Source organism: Falco naumanni, chromosome 4, assembly GCF_017639655.2.
Source record: "Falco naumanni isolate bFalNau1 chromosome 4, bFalNau1.pat, whole genome shotgun sequence".
NCBI classification, from domain to species: Eukaryota; Metazoa; Chordata; class Aves; order Falconiformes; family Falconidae; genus Falco; species Falco naumanni.
In genome coordinates, this window is record NC_054057.1 from 15,816,734 (window position 1) to 15,841,341 (window position 24,608).

The window sequence follows — 24,608 nt, forward strand, 5'->3', positions numbered from 1 at the left end:
AGCTGCACCGCACAGATGTGCAGAGCCTGTGAATTAGCCAGCAGTTCAGGAACCACTTTCCCTCCTTCCAACCACCCAGGTGCTGCCTTGAGAGAAGCCAGTTACACACAGGTTGTATCTCACACTAACTGAACACCGAGGACACTTGAAAATGGATTTAAGCTACTGAACCAGCTGATAGTTCGAAAGCAAAGGATCTTCACCTGACCCCAGTGACAGTGCACGCCTGAAGAGAGCTGAAGTAATACACTGCTTTCACTTTTTGAAGCCCAGAAGTGAGTGTGCAGCTGGCAGGCCAGGCACCATGTAGTTGCCTCACATCTGGCTAGACCTGCCCCATGCTGCAGAGCCCGCCAAAGCAGAGCGGCAGCAGGTCAAGGGCAAGGATACTGCCTCGGAGAACTGCAGCAGGACACCTGCGTCCTTAGACTCTGGGCTCTAAAGGGTTAACCGTGGGATGAAAGAGGTAAGTGGTTCTTGGCTTTCTCCACCAAAATACTGAAGGTGGTGTGCAATTCCAGGGCAAGTTTCAGAAACCTTGTTAACACTCAAGTGGTACTTTATCATCTGAAATAATTTGACACAGAGTGAATTAAAAGTTTACTTTAATTTTGAACCATTTTATAACTGCATTTTTCTCATGAAGCATCTGTATCACAGCAGGCTACAATAACTTTGGGATAAAAGGCAACTGGTAAACTGTCCAATACAAGGTTCCAAATAAACAGTTCTTACTGGCCCCTACCCAGACATATCCCAGATAAAGTTTTTGATCAAAAACATGAAATAGATCCACCTGCTTATTTTAAGCATATTAAAAAGGAAACTAATTGGACCATTTCTATTTGTCTAGTTTTTTTATACAAAAAGGCTACACAATGTTACACTTTATTCAGAATACAGTTAGAGCGATTATGAATTAGTGTTCTACACCTTTACTCAATCCTTAAAAATTAGAAACTGCTGTAGCATATTCACTATAACTTAATACTACGAGAGACTTTAAAAAAAACTAACAACAATTACTGCGAAAAGAAAGGCTACTTCCAAAGCAAGCAAGGTCAGTACCATTACAGAGATTTAAAAAAAATAATAAATTTTTAACAAGCAAGGCTAGGGTTTGATAAATTCCATCTTGCAATTCATTCTTGTGCATTCTTCGTTTCTTGAATCACTCCCAAAATCCATTTGTATTATTACTCCTCGACCAAAAAGGACCAGAACAAAAAGTTTACTTCAATTGTTCCCATAGGAAACTCAGCTTGGTTAGTGTGTCAGGCACTTTCTGAGATACTAGCCCACCCCTCGAGCCCTCTCAGCAACTCTACAGGCCAATCAATGCAAGTTCATTCAGATGATACAGCTGCAGAGAGAAAAAAAAACAGGTGTCAGCACTCCCGAGTAAAGAGCTATTGTAACACAACAAGACTGCATGAAGCCGGTGCACAAGACCTTACAGTTAATTACTTCCACACTTCACGGCAGAAGTCAGTTTGGAGTGTACTGATCATGTGTTTCCAGAGCATTTGTTCACTATTCTAGCACACTGGGACCCGATTGAGCCATTCCCTCCCTGCCAACCAAGTCCTCAGTCCAGTCATGTTTTTCTCATTTTGTTTTGTTTTTAAATTCAAGGTTGGAGCTTCTTACCTAAAGGATGATTTACAGGTCAGTATCGAACCAGGCCAACTGATTACTGTCACCTGGAGGCAGCCCATCCATAAGGTCCTGGGCATGGCCAAGATCTGGCAGACCATCAACTGGGTAGTCAGCACCAGGGTGGTGGCCACCCATTTCATGTTCCATCATAGGGTCCATACCCAAGGCATCCTGACCGTATCCGCCAGAGTGGAAAGAACGGTAGCTAGGATCTAAGAAAGTTAAAGGTGGCAGAGGGAAAAAAAGCATAATGTTAACAGATGTTAGATGCATCAGAAGCTGCAAGTATCAGTGTGTGAGAAGATCTTTGTAGCCATCTATTTTTTTTCTAGTTCAGCCAAGTTCAACACAATCTGATGCCTGCCCTTAATGGCTATTCCATTGTTCGGAACAGCCTTCCAGTATGATTCTGCAGACAAAGCACACTGCAGTCAGAAGCACGAGCAGATTCCAGCCAAGCCATTAGTCTGCACAATCAACAGTACTAAAATTCAACAATACTGCAGCAAAACCAGGCTCCAAGACTGTAGACTGGCTTCTGAAAGACTAGTCAAAAATAGCTTAGAATCCTTAGGGATAGGCTAGCGTTCAAGTCTATAGACACTTACAGACTAATGCATTCAATACCAGCTTTTTTGTTTTAAAGAAAAACTGCATTATTGGAATTGTCAAGTCCATTTGTAAAAAAACGTAAAAGATTTCTGGAAACAATAGCTCAGCGGGATTCTCCCACGAGACTCGGACAAGAGACACCAGTTTCACATGTTCATACGGCTCCCATTTAAGTGCTGCCAGGGCTGTTGCAGGAACTGGGTATTTGAACTGGCAGTTCCTCATCTGCCTGTCAGTTTGCTGAAGAGTAATTCACCCTTCACTCATTTGCAGTTCTCCTTTAAAATCTGTGACTTGACTTCATCCAACTTAAGCTTAGTCAAGGGGAATGGAAGAGACATACCATCTGGGCGGTATCCAAGAGGTTCTCCCTGGGCACCGATATCAAGTCCGAGATCTGCTGTCTACATAAAAAGTTAGAAAACAGTTTTAACATCAGGTCTTCAGGCCAGCACCAGTAATTCCAAGTTGAAGAAGTTTCGAAGCTTGCCCCAGATCCCTTTTTAGCAACTCTGCTGCAGTGAGCACTGCAGCACGCTGCTTCTGTGAACATGAAATGCCTTTTTATCTAAGCATCTGTATCCAGTATTTAATGGCCAGGTTTAGGTACAAGAAACTGTAGATTACTGGAAGGAGGGTCCTGTTTGGAAATGAAAAAGATGGGGCACATCTAGGAACACTCCTCCCCGCGTACACCTGCCCAACTCCTGCAAGTCAGCTGTTCAGAGATTCCCAAGCCAGCAGTACAGCTTTTTAGGAGTTCCGAAGGGACCTCTACCAGTGTGTCCAAATGCAGAAGTAATTGCCTGCCTGCAGTGCCACTGCATAACTCCTGTCTCAAAGAGATATTCCACTTTAGGTTTTTTTTTTTTCTTACTGTGGTAGATACAGATTTTGGAAAAACAGAAAAGCAAGCGCTGAAATAGTACACATCAAGGGCTACTGTCCTTTATTTAGTAAACACACACAAGGCAAAACAAGCTAGGCTCCTGAACCTTAAGAATCCGGGGAAAGACACTTAGTGAAACCTTCCCTCTACTGCATGCACACAGTTTGTTTTCAGTCTCAATTCACCGTGTCTTTTAAGCATGAAAAAAGGCAATTATTCAAGTCTGAAAGCTCAGTTCTAAGTAAAACACGAGTTGCATCCCCACCCCAAGGTTATTAGTCCCACGATAGAGGCCTCACAGGACATGTTTTATGTTTATGCTTCCCTCGTACCACTCATGCCTCAGCTTTTGCATGCAGAGGTCATTAGCTTCTGACAAGCAGCACAGAAATGTACAAAGTTCTTCTATACAGCTTTGCACACTAACAACCATAGTAGGAATTACAAACTTTAGCAGCAGTAGAGGACAGACTCTTCCTGTCTGCGAGGGAAGAAGCAGCTGTAAGGCTGCTTGCCACAGGTTCGCTGAACCTGAACATGGAGGGCAAGTAACAAAGGTACTGCCACGTGTAGAGCTGGGCCTCTATCACCGATGGTGTCTGCACTCCACTGCTGGAAGGAGGGAGGACTTAGAAGTAAGGTCTCCCCAGGGAATCATTAACACAGAAGACACACTACTCACCTCGTTCCAAGCCATTGGCTCAGTCCGGAACAGAGAGCTTGTCAATTCAACTGAAAGTCGCTTCTTATAGTCTTGTGGTTTGTCCTCAGACATCCTGAACAGCACTGCAGCTGCGTATGTTGCTATCAAAAGAAAGAACAATTTTAGCAGAGATTGAGTCTTCTAGCAACTTTTCTAACTCAAGTATGTAAGCTATCTTTTAAGTTCACTTACCAACACCCTCGTTCCTAGAATGAAGCAGTTCTGTTAAAGGGGCGGTTGCACCTTCAGCTTCAATTGCTTCAGCTGCTTCCTTGTCTTGAGCCAGTTCACAAAGTACACCTGCAGCTACTCTCTGGATATTCTCAATGGGAGAGTACAACAACTGCAACCAAAGCATAAGGATGTCTTTAGCTCTTCTACTTGAAACAAGCTCTTCAGTACAACCCGGCTTAGCAGTTCTACCAAGGAAGCGTAAGAGCCATTTCACTAGTTTTCCTAGTACGTACTATAGCATTGTCTTGAGCTCTTTCTTACCTGCACAAATAGTGGAATGGTATTTAGACCCCTGATTACGATTCGATTATGAACATCACGTGCAAGAATATGCAGGGCTCCAGTGCAGCCCTCGACAATTTCTTCCATACGCACGCCCTCCTAGTTTGGAAAAGAAAAGGCATTTTTTGAATTCGAGGTTCTGTGTGCTATCTTCTAAAATGATTGTCAAAAAGCTGAACGGCCTGTCAACAAATAAACCAAACCCCCTTCCCCCAACAGGGTCCATATCCACTATCTACTGCTGGCCTTCAAACTTAATATCCCTGCTAGGAGTCGGCCTGGTTTATCTAACTACATTCAGTAAGTGAAACATCTCAGTGAAACTACTCCCAGCGTTCTCATTTTCATTTCAGTTCATGATGAACTTCACGTCTGACAACACTGGCTTTTTTTCTCCAAGCTGGATTAGCTTGTCAGTTTGCTAAGTTCGAAGCAGTGGTTATCAGTAATGAAGAGGCCCCCTCCTGCCTCTGCAAGTATTAACTACACTGCTTCCATTTGTCCGTGCTAAGGCAACTTCCCCTTTGTTAAACCCATACTCTTCTGAGAAGGATGAGGCGAGTTCTGGTTTCCAGGTAGGGAACCTACTTCTGCCAAGACAGAATTATCAGCATGCCAAGAGAATAACATGAATTAGAGCAAATGATAGAACAACAGCTATTCAGACCAAACAATATATGGGTGAGGCACACTGAAAAATGAGGAGTTTGAGTTTCACAAGTTTGTTCAGTTAGTGGTGGCCACTTACCACAAACTGCTGTTGTGTTCCACCCATAGAAGTACGTCGCTGGGTATCTTGATGTGCTCTAACCAGCAACTGAACTAGCCTTGGAATAGCACCTTGTTCACGCAGTGGGGCGTGGTTTGCAGGACAGAGAGCCAGATTGCGGATCAAACCAACAGTAGCCTGCAGTTAAGAAAGGGGGGGGGGGGGGGAAGAAAAAAAAAAGAGCATGACAGGAGTGCTTGCTGTTAGCAATATTTTTTTTCATCAGGTAATCCCAAATGCTTAAATCTCTAAGAGACAACACCAAGTTGCTCAGTAGAAGCGATTTTCCCATCAGATAAATGACATTCCCCAAGACCTTACAAAGTATTTTTCACAGTTAGATTTAAATGAAAAAAAGCACCAGTTTTCAGTGCTGAAAGCCATTAGCCAGTATTTACCTTGATCAAAGGCCAGTGTGAGGGCGGGTGCAACAGTTTAACCACTACTGGGAGTCCGTAATGGAGACGTACTGCGTTTTGAGCCATCTCAGCTTCTTGATGTCTGCTGGTGAGGTGACGGAGCGCACAAATAGCGGGTTCTGTGATGTCTTCCCTGTCTCCAGCCCGAAGAACTGTGCGCACAAGAGCCTCAATGCCACCAACCTGGCACACCATCATCTTGTTCTTGTAATTGTTGCAGGTGAGATTAGAAAGGATGCCAGCAGCGCAAGTCACAACATTAATATCATCTGATCCTAAAAGCTGAACAAGAGTTCCTAGAAGACCTTCCATGCCCTCCTGCAAAAAAAGAGGGGAAAAAATTTAGTCTCTCTCCTCTTCCACTATGTTGGGTTTTGATTCTGATCCCTTAGAAGAGCCATTTACCTGCTTTGTTGCAGCATCTGACAGATTTCTCAGAGTCCAGAGACAGTTCTGGACAAGACGCTGGCTTGGATCTGTGAGGTGGAGACCCAAAGCTTGCATCCCACCTAGAAAATGGTAAACATTTGACAGCATTACTCAAATTTGACACCATACTCAGATATTCATCTTGTGGACAGTCAGGTCCTCCTCTTCCTTGAAGTCTGAGTGCATCTCTCACAAGCTTCTGGATCTTTCTTGACATTAGTATCATAGTACGGCTAGGCCCTAATCCTCCATCACATAGAAAAATACCCTGAGATTCTCTTTGTGACACTGGGCCTTTTAAATGTACGCATATTCTAAGGGGACCAATCTGACAATGCTCAGCCACTAAGCCACCCAGCTAACACCACAGTAGACTTAAGACAGACTGCCTTTTATACTTCTGTATACTAAATGCCTCTAGAACTAGTTATGGACTGAAGGGCTAATCCAAGTTAATTATTTGATGCTGACAAGTTTTGGTTCCTGTGTGGGATGCACCGATCCTGAAGTACTGTATAGCTTTTTAAGTTACCATGGGTACAAGGTACTTACCAGCCTCAACAATAGCAGGTTTGTTGCTGGAGCAGACTGACAACACCTTCAGCACCCTACTTGTGGTCCACAATAGTTTCTCATAAGTATAGGTCCTCATTATGTTTACTAGAGCCTGAGGTCCACCACTTGCCAGAATAATCAGCTGAAAGACAGCAAAAGTAAAATTTATCAGTCATTTCCTCTGCATGCCAGTGGGTAGTAATTGCTGCTGGCTTACATCCATTGTAGGTTACAGATCTCTAAAATACTGTTCACATCTGCTGGTGTGATCTGTCAGTTTTGCAGTCTCACTGTAAGCATGACTGTACTTTCAGAAAGTAATTCCCGTGTCCCTCACCTCTTGCAAGGTCAGGACTGACTGACAAAAGCCCAACACGGCTGAAGAGGAACTGTTAGGCCATTCATAGCAAGCCTGCCTGTTTAAGTACTTCAACAGCAGAGGCACTTACCTTACTTTCTTGATTGCCATACGCTAAAATCTGAAGGCAGTCTGTCGTGATGGCCAGGAATTTGACATTTGTCTTGTTGAGCAAGGCAACCATCTTCTGCAGCCCACCAGCTAGACGGACAGCCATTTTGGCTCCTTCCTGGTGTAACAGGAGGTTGTGAAGAGTTGTAATGGCATAGAACAGCACAGAGTCCACTGGGGACCTACGGAAGCAAAAAACCTTGTGAGTACCTGCACCTACCAACACCAACTGAAAAGCACAACAAGCACCACCTTAGTAGTCCACATACCCAAGCATTTTAACCAAAGCAGGGATGCCTCCTGATTTGAAGATTGCCAACAAGCCTTCACGGTGATGTGAGAGATTGTGCAGCGTACCTGCAGTACAACGGGCTGTTTCTACATCATTTGTATTTTGCATGGTACGTACAATAGCAGATACCATTTGAGGAGATCTCATAATAGCATGGCGAGATGCTTCCTTTTTGGATAACTGATGAACCATAACTGCAGCTTTGTTCACCACTACCTACAGAAATATGCGAAGAAAGCTTTTAGTTTTAAGGTCACTGAAGAAGCCCCACAAGCAAGGTACACCGAGACAGAGAAAATGCTTACCTGGTCCTCATCATTCAACAGTTTGGTCAGTTCTGGGATTGCACGAGTTGCGAGTTCAGCATCATCTTGGTAGTTTATCAAATTAACAACAGCATGTTTTAACATCTGGGACGGCTCAGCCAGGCGTTGCACATTAGTTGGATGAGCAGCATCAAATTGCGTGGATGGGATTTGCATTCCTTCATCCAGTGTTTCAGGGAACATAGCTGCACGCACTCTCTGAGCTCTAGTCATTGCATACTGGCCATCAATATCTGAAAAACAAGGTAAGTCATTACCTCAAAATAGGAATAAAAAGCTCATCTTCTAGTTTGGCAATAATTCAGTATTTATGTTTCTGTATTGTTAAGCTGTGTATCTAAGCAAACCAGTGGAATAATAAAGGCCTTACCAGCAACTTGCTCCTGGGTGAAGGACTGTGAGAATCCCTGCTCCCACTCATACAGCACTTGTGTCGTGTCCACATCTTCCTCTTCAGGATTTCCCTTGCCACTCAAGGAGGGAGCAGTTGTGGTGGCACCAGAATGGATACCAGAGTCCAGATATGATTGTTGCTGCCAATGACTGACTGCTGCTTTTCTGTCTGGCTCCATTGCCATGTCCAACTCCATCAAGTCAGCTGTAAGAAATCATTGTTGAACAATTAAGTTTAGTTCAATTACTCCAGCATGTATTAATTCTTCAAGAGATGACACAGATTTTAAACAAAAATAAACCGTTACGAACAACCACCTCAATCCAGCAGAGGTAGCGGTGCAAGCGAGACTGCAGTTTTAAACTGAGGCTTTATACACTGAACCAATGCAGGCATCTATAAACCTGACTAACAGGCAGAGCAATCACTGCTGTTGTGACTGTCTTAGCCTGCCGCTTAAAGGTTCCCTTTTCCACATACTGTGATTATGTATCGACTGTACTTAAGGGACCCAAAATGCTTACAATGACAAACTTGTTTGCAGGTTTGAGTTCCTGTATAAGGTATTCATTACTGTAGTACAGCAGACATTATTCAATCCAAGTGACTTTAAGAAGCTAAAAAAGGGGAGTAAGGAGCCAGTTTAACTGCTCTTTGTTAGAACTGTTAGATTCCCGTAACAGAAATTGTAATGCATTACATACCTTGAGTTGCCATGTTCCTTGTTGTACTCCCAGAACTCCTTCCTGCTACCTTTCAGAGACCCTAAAAAAAGAGCAAGGTTAAAACTTACTAACCACTAATCAGAATTAGTAAGACACGCTTACATATTAGAAACACTAGAATTGCAAACTTCATACATCTTGCCATTTCATTACTACAGTGAGTATGTTCACATGCTAGTTAGCAAACCTCCATGGACAGAGATGCAGAAGAATGAGACATATCACCCTGACTGTTTCTGGTAGACTGTATCTACGATGTATTGTCCTCTTAAAGCTGCAGGAGAAAAAGTACTGAAGACTGACCATGATAAGAGCAATTTTTTACTTCTCTATCCTCGCATAAGATGAAGTCCTGACATTAAATTCCACAGCTTAGACATGCTGCAAATATAAGGGCTACACGTCAGACTTCATTTCCCACGAAGACAACTACTCTTACACTACTAGCAAAACTGTCTGATAGAGGGCTACAACATGGATTTTCACAGAGAAAGTTGAAATGACCATTTAAGACAAGCTGCTATTATTTCAGTGGTATAAAGACTACCTTAAGAATGATATAATTGAACCTCCTCTTCTTTACTCCTTTCCTATACCACAAGAAGAAAGGTTTCTTCCTACACAAAATACTCTTCCTTGAAGTTAAACTGAAAACTGAACCAGTCTTATAAATGCTCTCCTTTAGTTGCACACCAAACTTTTTTTCCCCCCCCCTACAGAAAGCCAAGATAATTGGGGGCAGGAGGCTGAAATATGATCAAATGCCCTATCAAAATCTTCAGCATGCACCTCCAATTGACATCACCAAGCCGTATGGAAGTACTTGTCCTATAAATCTGTAGCTGTCTCTTCATTAACCCAGAAAGGGAAATTTGAGGCTACAGTTTCACAACAGGTCACTCAAAGCTGTCATACTTTTATTTCATTTGCTCCCCCTCCCCCCACAGTCCAACAATGTTTTCAGCACTGACACAGAGCTGGTGACAGCCTATTCTGGGAGCTAGCCAAGCCGAAACATTTGTAGTGGTAACTAGTGCAGTGAGCAAAAACATCTCTTCCAGCAATCAGCTTTCAGCTTGCCGTTAGGTGTTAGAGCTATGCTGATCAAAACATTCCTAGACAATGAAGTAAAGGCAAGCCACTAATCTCTTTAAAGGACAGGTTTGCAGTACAGGATATAACAAAGTCCATTTGACATTGTATTTGTGTACAGACAGATTTCTCAGTTTAAGAGTTTCCTTCAGGAGCACTGTTTACAAAATCATAATTAAACAGAAGACAGGACTGCAGTTTTAAAAGTCTTGCCGAATAGGTTAGGCAACTCAGAGGCAAGCTTGTATGTCACTGTCTCTGAGCCAGCTACAGGATACTCCCAGCAGCTCCCGAGCAATCTCGTTACCTTGCCATACAAGTGCCAGGGCTGTTTGTCCTGACTCTGCACTCCTGCAACTTCTGGCAGCAACCCTTCTCTGGCTGTTTTAAAATGGACAGTAGATCTGCATCTGCACCAGATAAGCAGCACCGAGCTGATTTAAGACATAACACAACAAAGTACCCTGCTACGTAGCTGGAAACACTTATGTCCCTGAACTGGTCCTACTCCACAGCCTGGGAAGACTAGCCAACTCTGTCTACACCTCACCATCTGCATGGAGAATGCACTGACAATACAACCACCCTTTTTTCCAGTCCCTTGAACACTAGACTCTTCCAACATGCTGTTAGGCATCTGGGATTAGCAGTGGTAAGGGGAAGGAAAATCTAAGTCATGCTGCCAGTTCGCTGTTAATACAAAAATTTTCCTGAGTAGCCAAGTTGGAGGAAGTACCTATACAAAAACTTGATAGCTCCCTGCAGGTCTTCTGCATGACTTTGTCAGCCCCACTAACCCCTTCCAAACAGAAAGAAGTGGAATATAACTAAAAGTAAAATTTCTATGTTTGCTCCCCATAGTCCTCGCTGCAAGTCAGACGCGACATTTCCAATAGAAAACCAGGCAAGATGTAGCTGCTATACACAACTCACAATATGCTTCGCACAAAAGATCTGTTTCTATTGTAACTTCTCCTGTCTCCTCCTATCGGCAGGCTGCTAATAAAAATGATCACCAAACTAGTTCTGAAGTTAACATACTAGCAGATGAACCTGTCAAGAGCATTGACCATGCTTTGAGTTATTTCCTACCACATCATATTCAAACACGCAATATGAGACTTGGGAACAACATTTATAATTTCCTTCCCCTGTTGAATACTGCAAAAATGAAGGCAGCTGGCTTACAGCAACTGCATTCTGAAATGCTTTTTTCCATTTCAGCAGCCTGATGAGATCTGAAGAGCAGCTGTACCATTAGATGAAACTAGCCACTGAACTGCAACACTATTCCAAAATAAGGCTGAAGAACATCTACAAAATAGCAATGAAGAATACTGATTAAGTGTTCAGAACTGCGTTATCAGTCAGATATTCTTTGAAATGTTGACCTTAGATCAGCCTGCTAGCTGCACCTGAAGTTTCTAATGCTAATCTGCATTTTATACACCTGTAAGCCCCCAGCAATTCCAGGTAGCATTTTTTTATTTAGACGGGAAATTGGTTTTAATCTTAAAGAGTTCAAAATAACTGCAGACCAAAGATAGCCAGGCAAAAGGGGTATGGGTTTTTTTTGTTTTAGGCCTTCTGTAACTGAAAAGTCTCCCATATTTTCCTTCCCATTCTCTTCGCATTTTACAAGGGGGTAAACAGAGTCCAGACAAGCTGCTGACTTGGTCTTCCTGTGTATCACTGACAAGGTTAACTACTACACTCACAAAGAGAACAACCACCCCAGACTAGGTACAAATGTTTGTGCTGTTCATTTTCCTGACAGAAACTGGATCAATACATGCAGGGTGGGGGTGAGGTAGTGGGGAAGTGGAAACAAAAGAAAAAGAAAAACACTACTAGATAATTAAGCTTGTAGTCTTCAACCATGAAGCATATACCAGCTCCTTTAAATTGAGCTCCTATTCAAATTTACTGGAGGACAGGACTAGCAACATGACACTGTCAAGGTAACATATATCTGAACCATCAGGAAGAAACAGAAGGACAGTATACTTTACAAACTTGAGCATAACAGCAAGCTTCTGTAAAAGACTACCTGGTATGGGTAGTTCATAAGGATGTACTGCCATAAGTCATGGGACAACTTAAAAACCTCCTCCTCTTCCATGATGCTATCTACTTGTTTAGCAAGCATCATCAGCTTTGGGTTTAAATGGAGGTTGGGTTTTTTAAAATATATATTAAACGCCTCATGCAAAAAGCAATGCAAGGCATTGCATTAGACTGTACTGTGTACCATCAGTCCCAACCTTGCATTTGAATTCTAAAATAACACCTGAGAAAAACAGTTATTTTATTTTATCAGTTCTCACAGGCTTGTGAGCTAATAATTGCAAGTTACTATAGAAGACAATTCAAATTGCTTAGTTTTCAAAGGAATGAAAGAGGAGCGTTCCAATGACAAATGAAAGTTAGGTACTAACTTCTGATTTTGGAGAAGAGTTAGATACTTGCCAAGGAAACCAAGAAGCCTATAGCATGCCTCAAATCTGAACAATTCTCTTCATTAAGATTGACTCAGGTTACACCTGACAGATCTGATAAACAGATTCCCTCCCCTTTGTAAAGCAAGTCAAAGTTTGCAAGTCTTCCAGAAATCTTTTGCTTGAGAGCAGCGTATTACCAAAACTTGTATGAGAAATCAAGATTGATACATCTGACTACCATGATCTATTTAAAGGAGATTATCTACTGACCACATTTTCATATGTCTGCATCTGTCTCATGTAGGACTGGCCAAGCAACCACATCTTTAAATTAACCATCAGTGCTGAATGACACATTTTCTTACATAGAACAAGCAGATCTTAATCTTCTTGTGACAGTTACAGCAGTTAAAAACATATTATCTATATACAAGTGAAGAGAAAGAAGTATGTGTACTGGAAAATGTTTTTTACTCCAAAGTTACTGCAACCATTACCAAGGTGTTACTGGAAGCATTCTTTGGCTCTTATTTTGGGCAACTGCCTACCAATGTTATGTTGCCTGTGTATCCACTCCACAAAGAGCGAGTAGCCAAAATATACAGGCAACACCAGTTCTACACCTAGTAACACCAGATAACTACAACAGTCTTTCCTATGACCCAATAACAAAAGTATTAGAATTTAGTGTAGCAGCAGCTTCCTAATTAACTTTACTTTTCAAGTGGAGGATGTGGGAAATACATTCAACTAAAGACTTTTAAATAAAAAAAATCCTTTGATCTTACCCTGAAGGTTGTTACTCTGTTTTCTAAAAAAGGAAGTGGCAGAAGAATAACTTAAGTAAGGCAATACTGATAGCGGAAACAAAGAAGCTTTCATAGTATACAAGCTCTTTCAGGCATGAGTGGCTGACCTATCTCCCAAAGCAATTTTTGGTCTGACCTACCCCACAGGCATAAGCACTCTTGCAACAGGCAAACCTACTTCTACTGCTTTTAGTTGTATGAAGACATGATCCAACTGAGATGTTCGCTTTAGTATTTATTAGGAATAGCACTAAACTAATTAACAAGAAGCCTAGCAAAAATTTATTTTTCTTCCTTCAAAGAAGGAAACTATAACTAGTTTATATCTGCCTACTAACTTTTTTTTTTAAAAAACAGTAGTCAGTCTGGTTGAAGACGACATGGCAGCTACAAATTTGAGATGGAGTGAAAGAGGGATAAGTTACAGCTGACCTATAAGAAATGATTTATAGATTGCTATACACAGATGAAAACAAGGATGGTCCTTGTGGGAAATAATTATCAAGGGTATTTGCATTCAGTTTCTAACAGACAATTCTAGTTTTGGATTAAGGAGCAAGATAATCTGGGAAGTATTGTCATTTGCCTTGTAAAGGTCTCAACTTAAAGTTTCATTTTTTATCTCTGAAGGTTATACTTAAGTTCAAAAATTTTTACCATTTGAAATCTGATGTAAACTTCTAATTATTCCTTATCCAAATGGGGATCTCCTCCCATATATTCCAAACAAAACTTAACTTTGAGAATCTTTACCTGGCTTGTATTGAGCTCTGGGGTAAAGTATGCTTTGTAGGTAATTTTGGAGGGCCTTCATTATCAGATGCTCTGTAAGACTGGTAAGAAGTCTTGAAAGTATAGTTTCAGTGTTTGTGTTAACAGATTTTAGAAGCTTGCTATAGGAATGACAGTTGTGGTTCACTTTTTCTACACAATGAACAGAAGATACTTTATTTCAAAGTAGGAACAGATGACATGCTTGAGTTTCACTCCAAAGACTTTAATTTTAAGAAGTTTAATTCTTGTACAAAGGTACCACAGAGGATTAAATACAGCAGTTTTACTTAAATACATTCCATATCCACAAGTACTGAACAGCATTCCCATATTCTGTCTAAAGTAGCAGATCTGCAGTCCTCAGTCACTTTGTCCACTTTGAAAGGAAGAGCTACACGCAGTGAGTAGAGATTTTGAAGTTCAAGTTACATGCAAGCAGCAGAGTGTGTTGATTGTTGTGGAACTGGTCACTCACCAGTAGTGACTTCTGGATTAAGAAATTCAATTTCTCAAAACCCTCCTCACACCAGCAGTTTAAGGACCTGGATGGACAAAGCCTACTATGAAATTCTTTGAAAAACTGGCTCTCAAATAGTGATTTAGAGCTGTAAATTATCCCATTAAACAACGAACTACTTGGATATTTGTTGGAGACAGTAAAATTACTGTTTATCTTATTGTCTATATCAGGAATCAGAATATAAATATCCACATTTTTTATATAAATGTCAGGCTTCCTTCTGCTTTCAGCAGGCTGATATTTAATACTGGGTAAAAATACCTTGTCACAGGCCATCTGAAGATATCCTAAGTAAATGGAAGTAATTTAGTATGTAACAAAAAAAAGTCAAACCATACAGCCAACCCTAAAAGGGAAAAAAACACCATGGGTTTTCACAGCTCTAAAACATTTCCATCTTCTTTCAGGTTAGATATAACACTTATCTGTAGCCTATACTATATTTCTATTTCATCTGTAGCCTTACTATATTTAAGCATTATGCCAAGATGTAGCAACCTCAACTATTTCAGTAGTTCTATTGAAAACTAAGAGCTACCAATAACCTTAATCCGCATGCCACAGCACATGCCCACACTGAAATCCCGTTTACTAATCCTAGACTGCAACAAAACAGACTCATTCATAAAGTTTAACTCGTGACAAAACTGCTCTGGTCATTTCCTCAAGCAACATTTGCTTAGCACCATTTCCTCCAACCACTAAGTAAAAATACTCACAAGTATCCTCTGTAATCCATCCACCACAAATTTATCAAAGCTAAAATATTTCAGACAATGTGCTCTACTGATGCCTGCAGAAAGTTAGAAGATGCCTTGCAAACAGCAATACTTTCCATTTAATATTTAGCAAATCAGATCACAGTAAATTTGCCTCGGAGTCCAGAACAGAGTCTTAGGTTGTTCTTTAAAATATCTAAATCTAAAATCTGTTTCTCCTACCAGACATTAGGAATTTAAGAAACCTGAATATCTGCTTTACTGACTTAAAAGGTCAACAGGTTGCAACTTCCAAGCTTTAAATATCCTCAGTACATGCTGGAAGAGGCAAACTAGCTCAGATAATCCACAGAACTGAAGTGGAAGAGGTGTTGTTTGACAGCACATACACACAGATCTGCCAGTGCTCACAAGTTACCTCTGTTTTCAAGCCACTGTTTTTTGCTGCTTCATTTCCATTTATTTATTTCTTCCTTCAGGCATCCGAGTTTACTATTCCATCAGTTGTTCTGGCTTTTCAGCCTCTGAAGTTATCTAAAAATTCCTTTCCACAACATAAATGCAGAAGAGCCTCCCTACGCTGGCTTTTGTAAGTTTTTTTGTAAGAGTTCATTCGATGCCACATCACAAAAAATAAAGTGTTATGTCTGTCTATTTTCAGTCATCTCAGCAATCTAAGACCAATTAAGAGCACAGAGTTTCTATTCACATGCTCATTACCTAAAGCAAACTGCATGCAAATATTTTCTGTTCTTGCTAGAATTCTGAGTCGATTACAACTGTTAAATGGAACTGAAATGCAGGCATCTGATAGTCTGTACTAGACTTAAACACAGAATTAGCTGTGTTAAGAGGATTTATTCCTCAAAAAATGCCTAATGAAGGAAAGGACTCTGATTACAAGGTCAGAAAACTCAAAGCTCATCTTTGAATCCATGCAACGTTAAGCACACATGGCAGAGGAGGGGGGAAAAGGGGACACAAGACTTCTACAACAGCTGTAAGGCTCAATTCTACCACACTTCCATTAGGACTGGAACACTACACTGCTCTGATACTACAGGACACTCACCTATTTCACCCTACCTTTCCTCCCAAAGGTGACAGCAGGCTAGTAAAGGATCATACTTCCTAGCCAGCTTGCCAAATGATCATGAATTACATTTCATTTGTAACAATTGTTATTGTACAATTGCAACAAATCAGTTACAATTCATGAAGTTTCAAGTGCAGTTGAAACTATAATGTTAAGTGTTATAAGATCCACATTTTGGTTTGCTCACCCCAACGACAGAATGCCACCCAGAACACAGGTAGTTTTAATCCATCACTGAAAACCAACTTTAGCCACTGACCAAAAGTCCAGGTAACAAAATGAATCAGAAATAGGCTTAGTGAGCTCTCACTGCCAGATGGAATATCTTTCAGCTCCAGGCAGAGTGTCACTGAAACACAGCACTTCAAGAAACAGTTAACACTGGTCTGAGAGCCATGGTCAGCCAACAAATACTTGAGATAACTAATCTCTAAAATTATGGGAACCTGGAGGAGAATTCAGAACAAGTACATCAGGTAAGTTGCTAAAAAAGTCATGAAGCTCACCTGGGCACTGAACTGCACAATCGTTCTAAGAGATGAACTTTCAAACTTTAAAACCTGCCTCCCCAGAAATGAAGCTGTCCATATCACATACAGTTTCTCCAATACCTTTGATGCACAGTCCTTTACTCCTTAGGACATTTTAGAGAAACTTTGGTGGAAATTACATATTGACAGGACACCTAGAGATGTCACAAAAGGTACCTAGGAACAGTTACCTACCACCATAATTTCTTATGACAACCAGTGGTGCTTTGCAGAATTCTGTTTGATACTGTCCAGAGCCTAAGGCTGCCAGAGTCACATACATGGCTGGGCATACTATGCAATGTAAAGACCACACCTTTTTAACATTGTCCCATACTCTTTGCTATTTAAAAGCATACTTATGCTGTAGTAGCTGAAATGTCCCAACACTGGATATCTTGTCACTTCAGAGAAGTTACTGTTTGGATCCACAGCACAACTATTTTGCCCTTTACCTAGGGAAACATTCAGCAGTTGCAAGAGGTCTGTCAACACAATTTTATATTAAAAAAAATCACAGGCAAGTATACCAGCAGCTTCTAACAAGGTCTGCAAACTAAGTGATCTTCTCAGAGCTACAATTTCTGCACTGGCTATTTGTTTTTCCTCTATAGAAATCTCCAGTTGTTTCCAAGAGCTATAAGCAGCACCTGTGCTCAAGCCAACAGAGAAAATATCAAGTCATGTTTGAAAGTAATGATTTAAGAGAACTTTTCACTGGCAAGTATACTGCAACAGTAGCAAAATCTATCACTTTATTAGTAGGCAAGATTGGCTCCAAGTACCTACATATCCTTCTTCACTGTCCCAGAGAGGAGCTGACAATAACATTTAAGGTGATGTGAGGAACTGCTTCAACTACTAATCAGGTGTTACACACACAGCTTGAGAACAGTAATGATATTCTCCACATAATGTACATACCAATCCTTTGACAGCAGTTTGCAGCTCAGTAGTAAAGGACTGGTATAACAGTTTCAAGTTTATGGAATTGCATTAAGTTCATAACAATATTATCAACCCAATTACTCTTATGCCTTAATTGTTTTGACCAACTAAACACCACCAACTCACATAAGTAACCTCGAAACAGTTACTAGGTTAGTTCTGCTCAGTGATGGATTTACTTTGAGATCTTTTGGTCACCATCAAAATTTTCCAATTAGTGTTTCATACAGCATTCACTATGTTTGAATATCTTCATGGATGTGCAAAACATTAAGAGCAGTTTTGCTATCACAGCTTAGGAAGTTACCAGCTCTTATTTGCAGGACACAGTGAGGCATCTACATTATGCACAGTCCTGCCTTTCTCAGTCAGTGATGAGCTAGTGCTTCTGTGTTTAGTTTGCCTGCAGTACTCACCTAATAAGCTGCAAATCAATGCAAGTTTTTGGTCCACATGCCCCTACTTTCACCAAGTAAGATGCCTGTAGTAAAGACGGCAGTAGCCAGGATCAAGCATCATTCTTTAGTCGTACCTAGCCACATACAAAAAAGCTGCTATTGTGACCACTTAAACAACTAGTATACCCCATTTCATTTAATACTTATAAAGTAGTTCAGCAACAAACCACTGCCAGCCCTCAAGCTTCCTGCCCACTTAGTTCTGAGTGTCAGAAAAAGACAGTATTTCTGCAGTTATTTGTCATGATCCCCTACATCACTACCAAGGTTGGTAGCCACTGTACTACATAATTGTCTTTCCTTCCCATGCACCTAAAACTGAAAACATTTGTTTCCACTCTAATACAGCAACAATTTAGCAAGTAATCTCCCTTCCAAACCAGGAAGTATCTAACCACGATCTAGTTTCTTCTTAGACTGCAACCTTGTAGCCAGCTCTGAACATAGATGTTAAACATTAATCTCCACAGTTTAAGAAACCAGAGTGATTAGTCATAATTGCACTGACACTAATGAAATACGAATCTGAAGCGGCTGCCTCTGCCTGTCAGAATAACTACGTATTTACCACAAGACATACCAATAGTCCAGAAAGTACTGTTTAAGCAACAAACATGCGAATGAAGTCTGACACTGTAAGATGTTTCTTCAACGCACTTTTAATTAAGGCAAACTGACAAGGCACCAGCATTTATCAGCACCTGTAGGATGTTAAGATTTCTGGCCACTGGAGGGCACCTGAACTGTTGCCAGGACAACACAGAACTACTGGCTACAGTTGCTGCAGAGCTGGCAAACTTCTCCAGTTTATACAAGTCTATTTAGCACAGTAAGTCTGCCTAGAAATGCTAGCTCCAGCACATATACCTACAGTGCACATTGTGCATTTGCAAACTCCAGTAAGATCCAGCTAGCTCATGCCACCTTTTTAAAAAGCAGCAACCTCAAATAGTAGATTAACTCTTTCAACCTTTATGGGAACTAATTTATTCCTTAAACAAGGCTCCAGAGTTGATTTAGTATTAAGTAATAGAGCAAGTACTTCTGCAATACTAATCTAGCCAGCGTACATTGTTTCCTAAAGCAACTTGGAACATTAACAAAAAGTTCTTCTGTAATGAAAGCTGTAAACCAACATCTGCACCTATAGTTCCCAAGGCAACAAAAGCCTAGGACACATTTGCTTTCACATCAAATCAGAGTTAACAGATTCATGAGGGTAGGTTGTGCTACAAGTATAGTTTCCACCTGCTCACCGTATCAATTTGGTGTTCCATACAGACAGAAATGCCAGAGTAAGAATTCCATTAGTTCTCTCCCTTGCAATTGAAGTTACCTGTCAGTTGAAAAAAAAAAAAACTCACAACTCTTCTGGCTCCTTTCTTGTCATAAGAGGCAACACAGGCCACATAACACTATCATATTAAGACATTACTCTCTTGAGCTAAAGTCTGATCACAGACTACAGCCAATTTTACCTTGAAATCAAGGGCAAGAAATGGGTATTAAAAGTTAACCACTGTCAGGCTACCTTATGTTGGCAAGTCTAATTCAGCTGGCATATAACATCAAAGTACCCCCAAAACAAGTCTCCCAATGCTTAACTAGAAAGTCAGCAATACTGCCCTGCCCATCTGACCAGGATAATCATTTTATCTTAGAGAGACAAGTCAAGTCACCTGCAATGCTTACTGCCAAGCAGTTTGCAGAATTTTGCAAAGTTAATGTAGTGCCATTTCTAAGTTACCACAGTCATCCAAGCAAGGCAGGGGGCTCAGAGCTCGCAAATGGGTGCTGTGAGGACCCAAGAGTAAGTCCCAACTGCCTGCAGTTTCTCACCAAGTTTTATCAGGCTTCACGAAGTACAATGTTCAAGATAAGTAAGGTTAGTCCTGATTTTCCTGCCACAGTATGCAGTCTACCAGAGTCACAGAACAAGTTTTGCTGCAAGCAACTGCATGATCACCACAACCCCTGCATCACCAGCTTTAACTGTGAATTAACATGAGTGATTCTGATTACTGTTGTGTTCGCACACTAGTCTGCCTACTAGACAGTATTTTGCAGAGACATCTTTATGCAGGAGTTTCAGACTGCATGTTCAGACTTCAGCTTACAATAGCCGTATTTCCTGCCAACTCCCTTCCTATCCCTCAAAATGCTGCAAAATTAGTTTAGAAGGCCACTAGTACCAACTTGTTGTCTTTACACCTGAACTAACTTTCCAAAGTACTGTGTTCTGAAGAGTTAAACTTGATGCTTTGGTGATGTAAAGCCATAAAAAACAACATTCATTTCACAAAGAAACCATGTCTGAAGGACAACCAGGTTTTGCGGCCAAGATTTGATAAGCCAGTTACCAACACACCATGCAGTCATAGCAAAACGATAGCACTCATAGCAGACTATGTATCAAGCAAGAAGCCCAGCCTATTCGTTGCTTAGGCAAGAAAAAGGAAGCTTGGTTTACTGAGGCTGTAACACAACATTTGAAGGACTGACTTTCTCAATCAAGCTTTACTTTGCATTAAATCCTGGCTTTTAGAAGCTATTGTGTAATGCATTGTCCTTTCTATCAACATGTTTTTACTTATTTCTTCCCCACACTCTTCGAAATGATCAGCCATACAGACCAAGATGAACATTCCCACACATATCAGTTTATACCCAAACAGAAAATATCTGAACTAGTAGCCACGCAAATATGACATTTCTTTAGAACAACCCCAGAACGGCAAGACACTCAATACAGTTTTATACTGAATGTCTGAATTTAGAGAGCCATAAAGCCATGTCTGAATGCCTAAGTAGCCTCATTTTCACCAGTACCAACCATTAGGCAATCGACACAGTCACCACATAGCTACAGCTGTCAGCACCTTTTTATTAGAAGTGCAAGATTAACCTGGACTGTCAGTTACTGAAATTCACATTATAAATTGGACCAATAAACAGCAGTAAGTTTTGTCCTTTATGCTGTTTTAAAGCCTTGCAGTAGTACCTTTTTGTCATTTAGAAGCAAAAACATAATTGGCAAGTTGCTCTCTGGTGTGTCTGAACTTCGTATCAAGAAAACCCCTGATACCCTCTCAGGTAGTTTTCTCATCTTTGCCCTTACTATAGTCTCAGCACATAAAGATCCTGTTTTTACTAAAACCCCTCCTTGATTTCCGTCCATCGACCTCAGCACAGCATACCAGCCCAGCCTCTTTCCATTCACCACTTGCATACTTTGGGGGATGGGAGGACCACAGATGTCTGGAATATACAGTGTCAGAACAATGGCTGCTGCTCCATGAGAAAGAGATCAAGAAGTAGCAGCTGATTACAAAGATTAAGATCAACATTGCTATTCCTAAAGTCACAAGGATCAAGATCAACATTGCTATTCCTAAAGTTGCACATAGTACCTTCACAGCCTGTCCTTTCTTTCTTCCCAGAAGGGATAATCTTCAGTAGAGGTTTTTGGGAAGACATTCAAAAGGAAGCAGTCCGATGTTCTACATCGTTTTAGCTAGGAAAGAATTTAAGGTTTTGCTAGACTTAAGAAACCTCGCCGTTCAAGGAGCAGCTAATCATGCATAAAAGAGATGAACTAAGTTTTGCGGGGGGGAGAAAAAACGCTTAACAGAAAGTCAAAGACCACCACATCTTGAGCTCCCTGTGCCACGGGAAATCAGAAACAAGGGCCCTAAGTCCTACTAGGAGTAACAGCAAGTTACTTCACACGCCTCAGAAGTGCGTTAGTTTGGGAGGTTGGAGCCCCCGTCGCCCCCCCCAGCGGGCCACAGAAAGCTGCAGGCGCTTCCCCTCGCAGCATGCGAGCCCCCACGCTGCCCAGGTCCCAAGCCATTCGCTAGAAGACTCTGGTAACGTGGGTGTTAAAAACTTAATTTGATTGCTCCCAGCTCCGGGGAGCTTCATTTCGGTGACACCCAGAAGTGTAACCTCTCCAGCAAATATGCATGCAACGAAGACCGAAAACCCACAAGGCAACAGATTAGTTATCTCCCGCTGACTGCGGTGACCGTGATTAATTATATTCGGTACAAATAAACCCGTCCCCCGCTCTCTTCCCCCTCCTATCACCAACGGCGATCTGCAGCCCACCAGCGAGTCAGTACCTCCCTTAAAAAATAAAAAAGACGGGGGGAGGAGAGGAGGGCACGAAAGTACTCCGGCCTCGGCTGCAAACGCAGGCGGGAGCGGAGAGCCGGGCGGCGGGGACTCGCCTTCCCCCGCAGCCCCCGGCAGCCGCCCCCTCGCCCCAGGACGCGCTTCCCAACAGACACCTCGGGAGCCGCAGCTGCCGCCTCCCGCGACCACGCAGCTGTCCGGAGCTCCCAGAGCGGGAGCCCTCTCCCCCTCTCCTGCCCACCTCGCCGCCTCTCGCCCACCCCCGCTGCCCCCCAGGCAGCGCCCCCCGCCCCCCCAGCCCCGTCCTTGCCGCCTCGGCGCCGGGCACACCCTGGACCACCCCCCCCGGCCGCCGCGGGACGCGCCGCCCGCTCCCGCCCGCCGCTGAGGGAGGGGGCCCGGCCCAGGCTCGCCCCAAGTTCCCGCCGCAGAAAGTGGCACTAACGTTGCAGGGAGACGAGAGCGCAGAGTCCCCCCGGGCTCCGGCTGCTGCTGCTGCCACCCGGACGATCCCGGTCCGGTCCGTCTTTTCTTCCTCGTCCCCCCGCCGCCGCTTCCTCCTCCTCGCTCGGCTCTTTGCTCACGGCGGTGGCCCTGCCGCTGCCTCCCGGGTGGCGACGGTGTTAGTCCCCTTGCCCCAAGCGCCGCTCTTGCTCCCACCGCTGAACCGAGCGAGAGGCTTAAAATGGCGTCGCTCACAAGGAGGTTCTTATAGTGAGCGGCGGGATCGGCTGTATCCTGCCGCCGCGGCCGGGCCCAGCGCGCAGCATTCCACAGGCACCCAGCGCACAGGGCAGGGGGAGGAGAAATAGTGCCCGGCTCCCAGGGCGGAGGGAGACAGAGAGCAGCAGCGGCGGGAAAGCGGCCGCGAGCGGGGGGAAGGCCGTGGCGGTGGCGGCGCGGCGGGGGGAGGCAGGGTGGGCCGGGCCGGGCCGGCGACGGAGGGGAGTGGCGGCGTGAGGGCCGGGCCGGGCCGGGCCGGCGGGGGGAGCACGGCGGCAGCACCTTATTCCGGAGGTGGGGAAGAGGAATCCGAGTTCCCGGCTGGGAGCGAAGTTGCTGCCTCAGGGTGGAGTAGAGGCGGCGGGGGAGGTGGGGGGCAGCTGGCGGGACTAGCCCGGGGTCCCGCTCGGGAGGGGGGCGGTGAAAGGCGGCCATGACCCCCCCCCACACACACACACACCTTTAATTTAGCGTTTCGTTGCCTGGTGATTTATTTTTTTCTTTCAAACGCACGGCACCAACTGTAGCGAAAGTCCGTCCTCCCAGACGCTTGTCGCCAAGTCCGGCAGTCTGCCGGGCTGTTGAACCGAGGGAGAGCGGCCCCGGCGCTGGGCGGGGGCAGCCGGCCGAGCTGCCGCTGCGGGCACGGCCCGGCCCGGCCCGGCCCGGGAAGGGAAGGTGGCGGCGGGGAGCCCGGGGCGGCCCGGGAAGGTGCCGGCGGGGCCCGCTCACGTCGGCGGAAACGCGCTCCGCTCTGCCTTGTAAATATTTGTCAGGAAGCAGTTGCCAAAGAAAGTATCTCGTTATACAATTTATTTATTTTTTTAAAATGGAAGAACCGAGCTCCCCACCACCACCACCTCCTCCTCCTCCTCCTTCTCGCCTGCCCCTCGCCTCTTTTAGTGACTCGTAAAAACAGGAAAATATTATGAATTGCACAAGGTTTTCCGCGGCGTGCAGCGCCTTGTGCAGGCGCGCCTGTGGCAGCCTCCTCCCCGGCGTGCACGGGCTTGCACACCAAAATGTTCTACAGACTTTTTTGCGTGCACCGTCTTGCTCTGGCAAAGTGGTTTAACATACCGAGGGAAAAAAAAATACATACACACACACACACCTCTATATGAAACAGGACAGTGTATACTAACGTGTTTATGTGAAACATCCGTTGCTAGTGAAAGATGGATTTATCTCCATCCCCAGTATAAATTTGCTTTGGCACTGGCGGATGTTGGGAGTTGAATTCTTGGTCCTGCGCCGGGGCGCTTCGTGCAGCCTCTCACTCACCAGCAGCCTCCAGTTTGTGTAGTTCTTGCAGTGCGGAGATGTGTGGTGCACGGAGTGGCCACCAGTTTTTCTGCTGATAATCCTGTTTTAAACAGGCTCTGGATTTCTACTTACGAAGTTACACTTAAAAGATTATTTTTTCCCCGTTGATCTATTCGATAATATGTAGTGTTAGACTAAAAGGAGCCTCTGCTGTAGCACGACTTGATTGTCACATCAGCTGCTTTTTTTTTTTTTTTTTTCTTTTTTTGAACCAGCACTTTTTGAAACAGGATTTCTCCCTGGTGGGGGGAAATACTGTAGGGCTTGCTGCACACAAA

At 43.3% G+C, this 24,608-nt stretch overlaps 1 protein-coding gene across 3 annotated transcripts; it reads right to left on the reverse strand.

Moving 5' to 3' along the window:
• Positions 1-588: 588 nt before the first annotated feature.
• CTNNB1 (catenin beta 1) lies at positions 589-23,035 on the reverse strand. Of its 3 annotated transcripts, XM_040589961.1 has the most exons (16): positions 22,727-23,033; positions 21,555-21,658; positions 8,737-8,797; positions 8,009-8,236; positions 7,618-7,871; positions 7,290-7,528; positions 7,001-7,202; positions 6,549-6,693; positions 5,973-6,076; positions 5,547-5,885; positions 5,128-5,286; positions 4,359-4,478; positions 4,056-4,206; positions 3,843-3,964; positions 2,615-2,675; positions 1,651-1,871 (listed from the first exon to the last, which is right to left on the reverse strand). In XM_040589961.1, the coding sequence occupies exons 3-16, from the start codon at positions 8,747-8,749 to the stop codon at positions 1,663-1,665; spliced, it is 2,346 nt and encodes a 781-aa protein (XP_040445895.1). In that variant the 5' UTR covers positions 8,750-8,797; positions 21,555-21,658; positions 22,727-23,033; the 3' UTR covers positions 1,651-1,662. The 3 variants fall into 3 exon arrangements, with proteins under 3 accessions (XP_040445896.1, XP_040445895.1, XP_040445894.1); XM_040589962.1 differs by lacking the exons at positions 1,651-1,871; positions 21,555-21,658 and adding an exon at positions 589-1,363 and having other exon boundaries at positions 22,727-23,035; XM_040589960.1 differs by lacking the exon at positions 21,555-21,658 and having other exon boundaries at positions 22,727-23,032.
• Positions 23,036-24,608: the final 1,573 nt, after the last annotated feature.

Excerpts from the sequence above, each read along its gene's own strand:
- CTNNB1 (XM_040589961.1), bottom strand. Across the intron at positions 6,077-6,548 it reads ACCTGCTATTGTTGAGGCTG|GTGGGATGCAAGCTTTGGGT; the intron begins GTAAGTACCTTG and ends ACCATTTTCTAG. Across the intron at positions 1,872-2,614 it reads TCTTGGATACCGCCCAGATG|ATCCTAGCTACCGTTCTTTC; the intron begins GTATGTCTCTTC and ends TAACTTTCTTAG.